The 9721-nt window shown below is 30.2% G+C and overlaps 1 protein-coding gene across 2 annotated transcripts; it reads left to right on the top strand.

Moving 5' to 3' along the window:
- Positions 1 to 3455: 3455 nt before the first annotated feature.
- LOC120080241 (DNA-directed RNA polymerase II subunit 4-like) lies at positions 3456 to 7276 on the top strand. 2 transcript variants are annotated; one of them, XM_039034846.1, is made up of 7 exons: positions 3456 to 3600; positions 4186 to 4259; positions 5494 to 5602; positions 5751 to 5828; positions 6078 to 6111; positions 6198 to 6266; positions 6892 to 7276. In XM_039034846.1, the coding sequence occupies exons 2-7, from the start codon at positions 4211 to 4213 to the stop codon at positions 6967 to 6969; spliced, it is 417 nt and encodes a 138-aa protein (XP_038890774.1). In that variant the 5' UTR covers positions 3456 to 3600; positions 4186 to 4210; the 3' UTR covers positions 6970 to 7276. The 2 variants fall into 2 exon arrangements, with proteins under 2 accessions (XP_038890774.1, XP_038890773.1); XM_039034845.1 differs by having other exon boundaries at positions 3456 to 3621.
- The last annotated feature ends 2445 nt before the right edge of the window (positions 7277 to 9721 follow it).

The raw sequence follows: 9721 nt of genomic DNA, 5'->3' as shown, positions 1-9721 counted from the left end.
AGAAATCGAACCCTGTTAGACATAGTTTGTTCAATAATGAGTTATGCCCAGTTACCTCAGTCATTTTGGGGTTATGAAGTGCAAGCTGCCGTATATATTATGAACATGGTTCCCTAAAAAAGTGTTTCAGAAACACTGTATGAGTCATGGAGAGGACGTAAAGGTAGTTTACGTCACTTCAGAATTTGGGGGGGTTAGACACACGTGTTGGTGCAAAACCCTAAGAAATTAGAACGACGTTCAAAAGTATGCTTATTTGTTGGATATCCTAAAGAAACCAAAAGTGGTCTATTTTATGATCCTCTAGAAGATAAAGTATTTGTATCAACAAATGCTACATTCTTAGAGGAAGATCACATAAGAAATCATCAACCTCGTAGTAAACTAGTATTAGATGAGATGTCTAGAGAATCTACAGATAAATCAATAAAAGTTGTTGATCAAACTAGTCCTTCAACAAAAGTTGTTGGTCCATCACATCCTTTTCATAAATTGAGAATGCCTCGACATAGTAGGAGGGTTGTTCAATAGCCTAGCCACTACACGAGTTTAACAGAAACTCAAGTCATCATACCTGATGATGGCTTAGAGGATCTATTAACCTTTAAACATGCAATGAAAAACGTAGATAAAGACTAATGGATAAAAGCCATGGACCTAGAAATGGAGTTAATGTACTTCAAGTTTATTTGGAAACTTGTAGATCAACCAGATGGGTAAAACCTATTGGTTGCAAGTGGATCTACAAGAGAAAGAGAGACGAAACTGGTAAGGTGTAAACCTACAAAGCCAGACTCAACTAGAAAGGTATATTGAACAGGGTCTGGAGCAAAAAGTTTACAAGCTTAAAAGATCCATTTATGGATTAAAACAAGGAGATTGATTATGGAATATAAGATTTCACACTACGATCAAATCTTATGGCTTTGAATAAATTGTTGACGAATCTTGTGTTTACAAGAAAATAGTCAACAAGACTGTAGCTTTCCTGGTACTTTATGTTGATGATATCCTGCTCATTGGGAATAAGATAGGATTCCTTGCTGGAGTAAAGAGATGGCTAGCATTGCAATTTCAAATGAAAGATAGGAGATGCACAATATATTCTAGGAATCAAATTGTTCGGAATCGCAAGAACAGAACACTAGCACTATCTCAAGCATCTTATATTAACAAAATGTTGTCGAGATATAATATGCAAAATTTCAAAAAGAGTATGCTACCTTTTAGACACGGAATTCATTTATCTAAGGAACGGTGTCTTAAAACACCTCAAGAAGTTGAGGAAATAAAAAGGGTTCCTTATGTATCAGCAGTTGGGAGCTTGATGTACGCTATGTTATATACATGTCCCGACATATGCTTTGCAGTTGGAATAGTTAGCAGGTTTCAGTCCAATCCTGGACATAGCCATCGGACTACTGTGAAGAACATTCTTATCTTCAAAGAACGAGGAACTATATGTTCATGTATGGTCCTAAGGATTTGATCCTTATGGGATACACTGATTTTGATTTTCAGACTAATGTAGATTCTAGGAAATCTACTTCAGGATCAGTATTCACTTTAAACGGAGGAGCTATAGTGTGGAGGAGCATCAAACAGAGTTGCATTGCTGACTCCACTATGGAAGCTGTATATGTAGTTGTATGTGAAGTAGCTAAAGAAGCAGTATGGCTCAGAAAATTCCTAACTGATTTGGAAGTGGTTCCAAATATGCATCTTCCTACCACTTTGTATTGTGATAACAGTGGAGCAGTTGCCAACTCAAAGGAGTCTAGAAGCCATAAATGCAGAAAATACATCGAGCAAAAGTACCATCTCATCAGGGCGATAGTACACCAAGGAGACTAGTGATAGTCACAAAAATAGCCTCTGAAGATAATCTTGCTGATCCATTTACGAAGGTTCTCACGGCTAAAGTGTTCGAGGGTCACCTAGTAGGATTAGGACTACGAGCTTCATAAATTTAGAACAAGTGGGAGAATATCAAGGGTATATAAATGTCCTAGTTAATTGTATTTTCTCTTTTTTTTTTTTTTTCTCAACATTGTATATTTGTACATATTTGTAATCCACTAGAGTTTTAGTCCAAGTGGGAGATTGTTAGGAATGTCCTAAAACTTGCCATTTGTATTATTTAAACATATTCTATTTTTGGAATAAAAGCATTTTGTTATAAAATTCAATAAACGAACCCATGACTATAGTAATACTTTAACTTTATTTAGAAACATAAAAGAGGATCAAGTTTTAGTTTACAAGGAGGGATATGGTTTATTGATTGGACTATAAACCAATTGTTCAATAGAGGATTAGTGGAGACTTAAGGAATAATATGTATTTACAAGGGTAAAACATTACTTTTGACCTAGCTGTAAATACGAACGACCTGTGAATGATTGACTACTGATTATGGTTAAATCAAGTGGAAGAAATATATCTACAGTGAAGAGACTGCAATTATTGAGCTATAGATGTCTCGATAGTTAAAGAATATTGATTAATTTGGTTTAAAGAGTTTAGCCAATTACTCAAATTGTTGGAGCTCATGATTTGTAGGTCTATAAGGTCCCTCTACAAGCTCGTAAAAGATTAAACATTGGATTTAAATATTGAGTGAATTTGAAATGTTCAAATTCATTTTTAGGATTTGGATAATTATATTTGATATAATGAACGTTTAAATTTATTGAAATTAAACATATTTGAAGAGTTCAATATATTTAAATAATGATTTAAATATTAATTACATAAATGTGGAATCATGTTTGAACTAATGTTTTATTAATTTAATATTTGATTTTAAATTATTATTTAATTAATAATTAAATTTATTTAATTATTTATTTAAATTAAATCAATTTCAAATTGAAAAATTCAATTTTCTGAAATTGAATTTATGTTTAATTTAATTAACTTAAAGATTAAAATTAAATGAAAATTAAAAAAATTGATTCAAAGTGGATTTTTCTAACATCTAACACCTAGCCCACTAATTAAATACTATTTGAAGTGGAAAATAGCTGATTGGATTAGTGCTTGCATGGCTAAGTTGAATATATTCTTGAATTTGATCACTTTGAAGTACATGCAAACAGAGTTTTAGAGAAAATTTTTGCAGAAAATTATTTTGCTTTCAAACCCTCTCCTACCTTTTAACCATGTAAAATTTATTAGTTCAGGTTTAAATTATACAACCCTACAAGTTTAGGGGGTAAAATTTCAATTTTTTTTAAAAAAATAATAATAAACAAACTATATCAACTGAATTTAAGATTTTTTAAGAGTACCCAGATTAAAATTCAACATTTGAAAATATAATGATTAAAATTAAAAAAAATTCAAACTATCGATACTGGGTCCATTTTGAAATTCAGTAAACATTTTGGCTCCAGATTCCCAAAAAAATACATATATTATAATATATTATTGGCCCAAAAGAACGTGCGAATATTATGGCAACCCTTCGTCCGGGTTGAAAACTAAGAAGCTGCTTCTCCTCTATCGCGCCCTTCTCTGTTTTCGCTACCTCTGATTTTGCCGCCGTCACGTCTCGCCGCCGCTGGATCTCGCCGTCGATCCTCTCTGTCTCCTGTGGTGCGTCCTTTCCTATCTCAGGTTTTCCTCTATTTACATACATTCTTCTAATTTCAGACGTCGGTTGAATCTTCAACATTAGAATTTGGCATTCATTTCCATTCTCCAAGATTACGAATCTATATTTTTTTTCTAATCTAGTAATACCTTTCGCCATTCTCAGTTAAAGTTTCACTGCTATTTAGGCGTTTAGTTACGGCTCAATTGCCCCTCTGTTCTAAAAAATTGCTGATTATTGTAGTTCATACAAACTTGATTTGGATGGAGTTTTTTGCCATTTAAATTAAAGGTTAAATGTTCCTAGGCTCATAAAGTGTATTACTAAATTCAAACCATGTTTGATTAATTGGAAACCTTGATAGAAATCACGAGACACAAGTGTTTATTCATGTATTTAATGAATTACATCATGAGGACAATTTTCTAATGTTATAGACTGAATCAAGTAAAAGTGAATGAAGGGATCTTTTGTGTCGTACCTTATTCAAAGTCTGATGTAGATTTAGTTTGATCCATTAGTGTAGTTCTTAAATCGTTTTTTAGATTTAGTTTTTATCTTGCTCTACTCGTTTCCAAATTTTGAAGGTTGGACAAATCTCTAACTTCAAGCATGTCTGGAGAAGAGGAAGAAAATGCTGCAGAGCTTAAAATTGGGGATGGTACGACAAATCTTTCTATAAATCTCTGATTTTCTATCAACATTCAATTCAATGAGATTTTAAGTAGCTCTTACTCTCCATGGCGCTGTGTTTCCTTCATGTATTTGAACATTTTGAATCTATTTAGCAATTCATGTATTTAATCTTTTAATTTGTTTAAAAAGTGCGAAACTCAATTTATTAAGTTGTTCTCCATGCCTAATCATATATGTATCCTTATTGCACATTCTCTGATCCTTCTAGTAGCCAATGTGGAGATTGTTTTTATGTTTTTAACAACGCATATAGCTTGGACTGAGAATGTGGAGTCAATGTAAACATTAGTTAATCTCAAAGAAATTTTGTGGGTAGAGTGGTAACTTAAAGAAATTAATTTTGCTAGAAATCAAGATTGAGAAGAGTGAAAGTGTATCAGCGCACACAAACAGGCACACAAAAGGAGTCCTCAATTAGAATGCAAAGAAGTTACAATCTCTTATATTGAATCACATACCTAGTCGATGGATGTTTTGCTTAGTCGAGAGAGGAGAAATATAGTAAACTTCCTTGTTCAAGGCCATTACTTTATGTAATTACGTCTTGTAGCCATCTACTTAGGATTGTAGAATCTCATAACTTTTTCAGATATTGTTAGGTAAGAAATAGTCATTAGATAGGTGGTTGGACATCCACGATTATGAAAAAAAGTTCCTTTTACGTGCACCTTCCATTTGTTGTTTATGATATCATGCTATTATTTTCCATAATGCATGTTCTTAATAGTATGAGCTGGTTCATTTACAAAATTGAAGCATCACTTTCTTAATGATGTGAAAACCTGGCCGATTGATCTAAAAAACCCTAGTCCTTGTGACATGATCATGACACCTCGTATCACTAAATATGAGTTTTTCTTTTTTTATATTTTGGATTGACATTATATGATTCTAAGGTTTTTGAAATTTAAGATGGAGATTTGTGATCTATGCAAAATCTTAATTCTAATCTATAATCATTTTGTCTATAAGATACTCAAACTATTGTAAGTTTTTCCAGGATAATGCAAGACTTGATTTATATGGATAAATAATTATTCAAATTTCTTTTTGACATCAAAATCTTTTTGGGAATACTCTTAAAGCTTTTTCATTCTCTTGTATTTATTTTGCTCTCTTTGCTCTTTGTTCTAAGGGCCATATATAAAGAGAAAATATAAAACGTGATAACTGACATTGCTTCCTTTGTCTGCCTGCAGAATTCTTAAAAGCTAAGTGTTTAATGAATTGTGAAGTTTCTTTGATCCTTGAACACAAGTACGAGCAACTTCAACAAAGGGCTGAGGATCCAACGAATCAAGTTTCTCAGTGAGATTGTTTATTCTTTATTGATTCATAAGTTAAATTAGAGTTTCTCTTCTTTGTTGGCATAGCTTAAATATTTAGTTAAATTACGATATTCATTCTCACTTGCCATACAATAATGATGGATTTTTAATTTGGTATTCTTCTGCAGAGTATTTGAAAAGTCATTACAGTATGTGAAACGCTTCAGTCGCTATAAGAACCCGGATGCTGTTAGACAAGTCCGAGAGTATCCTTTAAATTGTATAGGGAAGGATGTGCAGTGCATATCTACCCTATGTTATGACTAACCACATTTTGAACTAGTATTTTACAACTACCATTTTCTTACTAGACCAAGAACTCTCTAATTAGCTGTGTATATATATTCATGGAGGGAAATACAATTTACTTTTCTCATCTAAGTTACGAACAGTAAAGTTGGCTTCATTATTTAAAATCGCATAAAAGTGGTTAAATCTTAACTACTACCATATAGAATTCTAAGCAGATATCAACTAGCTGAGTTCGAGGTATGTGTACTGAGTCACTTAGCTTTATTAACTTACTCGTTATTATTCTACGAAAAGGTTTATCTCATCGCTCTTGAAATTTGCAGCTATGTGTTCTTGGTAACCTTTGCCCTGAAACTGTGGAGGAAGCTATTTCCGTAGTTCCATCTTTGAAGGTATCTTTTGCCACCCTTTTTATGCCTATATTAAATTATAGTACTAGTATATTTATTGTTATTTTGATTTGCTAATTTATAAGTAGGGTACTAACTTTTAAAAGGTTCACTGTTGTATTTATCTTTCAACAATGAATATGCATCGAGTTTTAAATTACTATTAAAATTCTGAAACTAAAAGTAGAGTACAAAAAAGGAATTAAGACAAATTGCAAAAATCATTTGAAATATAATGGTAGTTGCAATTACACTCTCAAATTTTCAATGGTAAAAATGAAGTCTCATACTTATATAAGTGTTAAAATTGGACCCTCAAACTTATAATGGTGGTAGAAATTGGACCCCAAATGATAAAAATTGAATGCTCAAACTTATTCAGGTGTTATAATTTCTACAATTATGTGAGTTTGAGTCTAATTTTAATTTTTGTTTAAGTTTGGAAGCTCAATTTTACACACGAAAGTTTGAGTGTATAATTTCTCCAATCATATATCACAATACTCTAGGGGTGATTTTTACAAATTTCCATTTATTTGAGGAATATTTCAAAAGTATTTTCGAACAGCGAAAAGAAAATATCTATAGATAGAGTAGATTTACTTATAAATACTTTTGTTGGTTTCAGACTAAAGGAAGGGTACATGACGACGAAGCAATAGAGAAGATGTTGAATGATCTTTCATTAATCAAAAAGTTTGAGTAGTTAGCTTTCTAAAACTTGGTTAAATGTGTTTTAATCCATTCTTTACATTTTCTCACCTAAAACAATTAGAAAATTTTACCCTTCTGATCACATTTTTATATATGGATAAACTTTGTAAAATGAGATCCTTGCTCAAGATGTCCAATTTCTCAGTGGGACAGATCTCTGTGGAGTCCCGCCTCGGACTCTGCAAGTTTTTGATTAAACAGGAATAGGGAGGGAGTGGAGAAATTTTTATTCCACGAACTAACGCAGATTGGGACGAAAAATGCATTCCTCATTCCTAACCTGTCTGGTTAGGCTCTATTTATTTATTTAATGTAATTATTTAATATTATGTTATTGTTATTATTATATAAATATTTCATTTAAATTTCAAGTTTTATTGCTTATTGGTCAAGATAATTAATATGTTTAAATTGAATCTTTAAATTTAGATTGTATATGCGAATAATTTGATTTATATTTATTTATTTTTACTAAAAAAAGTAATTAGTTTTTAGGTCAAAATTTGAGTAATTTATCTTTAATTCAAATTGTCATGTAAAATTAATTATAATAAAAAATTTAGTGATAGAATTAATTATTTAAATGAAATTTTCCTATATTAATGGTTTAAATTAATTAATTTTTTTTTAAAAAAACTAACCGGAAAAAATTTGAACCCAATCTCATAAATTCTCTACGAGAAATTCCACCCTAATTTCCATGAAAAATTTCAGATAGAAAATGAAATAGGAAATGGGGATGAGGACAAAAAATGGCATCCTGTCCCATCTATAATCCTTACCAAATCTCCCATCCAAATTAAGCTGCATACTAAATATTTCTTTTCTTTCGAGCAATTTTTTTTTAAAAAAAAATTTGTTTATTAGTAACATAACATATGCAACTTAATTTAGGTGTAAAACCGCTGTTTTTTTTTTTTTTTTTAAAAAAAGGGTTAAACTAGTTCTTAAACTTATAGAATTGTATCCAATTTTTTAAAGACTATTGAATATGCCCTTAAAATTTCCACACATCCTCTATTAGGTTATTAAATTTGAAAAAGTATTTACCTAAACGTTCAATTTGATAGCTTACAGTTTTCTAGATCTTATTTGGTAATCATTTTATTTTTTGTTTTTGTTTTTGAAAATTAAGCCTATGGACACTACTTCCATCTCAAAATCCTTTGCTATCTACTTTTCACCTATGATTTAAAAAATCAAGCCAAGATTTGAGAACTAAAATAATAGCTTTCAAAAAGTTGTTTTTGTTTTTTTTAAATTTAGCTAAGAACTCAACTAATTAATAAAGATGCAAATCATAGTAAGAAATGTGCATGAAATAGACTTAAATTTCAAAAAAAAAAAAAAGTAAAAATCAAATGATTACCAAATGAGACCTAAATTTTTAGTTTTAAATCGCTCCTTCCCTCTTTAAACATTTACTATTTCTCTAGACAACTCAATTGAAAGGAATCAAGTTAATAAAGTGGTTTAATTAAAGGCTATTTTCAAAGAAAGAAAAATGAGTTAACTTATTTACAAATATAGCAAAATATATTGTCTATGAGTGATAGATTTCTACCACAGTGACATTCTGCTATATTCAAAAATATTTTCAAAGTTTTATCATTTAAAAAAATTATCCTTTAATTAATTCTGAAAATATATCAGTTAATTTGACATTTAAAATCAATTTCAAGAATAATAATTAAGTTATGACGAAATTGAATAGTCTCATTCTAGAGAGCTTTGTTTATTTTGTCACCAAAAAATAGAATGAAATAACGATTCTCAGCATATTAAAAAAAACAATGGACTAATCAGCAATTTGTTTTCCAAGGACTATGACTTATCATAAAGAAAAATTTATCCACAAATTACCAAAAAGTTCTGAAATCTCTCTCCAAAAAGCGTCAATATTTTTCAAACATCTCTCTTTTAAAAATAAACGATGGCAAGAAATTTATGGTAGGATTGAATCTGGTTCTATTTTGGTTTCTAAAGTTTTTAAAAAACGTCTATTTTAGTTCATAAACCTTTAAATAGTGTTTGTTTTGATCTTGTTTTTAAGATTATGTTAATCCTTTAAAGATGAAATCTGTTTAAGAATGAAATTAAATATAGCATGGGTTGATTGAGATGAATGTGAAATAAAATGTCAACAATGTGCCAAACAGTGAACAACTAAAATTTTAGATACAAAATGACTTTTTGAGATCTCCTATAGATAATTCAAAATTGAAACCTTAGATTTTTTAATGGGCTAACTTACTTGGTAGCCTAATCATAAAAAATACAAGTAATCTCATCAATATGTTTAAGAGTTAACATAATCTTAAGAGCAAGGACTAAAAGAAACACTTTTTAAAAGTTCATGGATTAAAATTGACATATTTAAAAGTTTAGAGATCAAAATAGAACAAAATTCAAAGTTCAAAAACCAAAATAAGACTTAAATTTAAAAGTTATTATATAATATATCTACAATGGTCCTAACAATAGAGAAAACAGAAATTAATCGGAAGATATAAATTTTATTCGATAATGTTAAGTTTATAGAAATTCTACCAAGGCTAAATGCAAAGGTAATATCTTCAGAAAAATTGGCGATAAAAGGGCTAACCTAATAATTAGAAAGTATAAGTCTAGAAAATTTTAAAAAAATGTCAGTGATTAGCTTGAGGCTTGGATCCAAAACTTGAGGATGAATTTTAGCAAATTGTTCAGACATATATCTACTCCAGGACCAATGTTGTTTCAAA

This window comes from Benincasa hispida, chromosome 6 (assembly GCF_009727055.1).
Source record: "Benincasa hispida cultivar B227 chromosome 6, ASM972705v1, whole genome shotgun sequence".
Classification (NCBI taxonomy): domain Eukaryota; kingdom Viridiplantae; phylum Streptophyta; class Magnoliopsida; order Cucurbitales; family Cucurbitaceae; genus Benincasa; species Benincasa hispida.
This window is presented reverse-complemented; position numbering and strand designations above follow the sequence as displayed.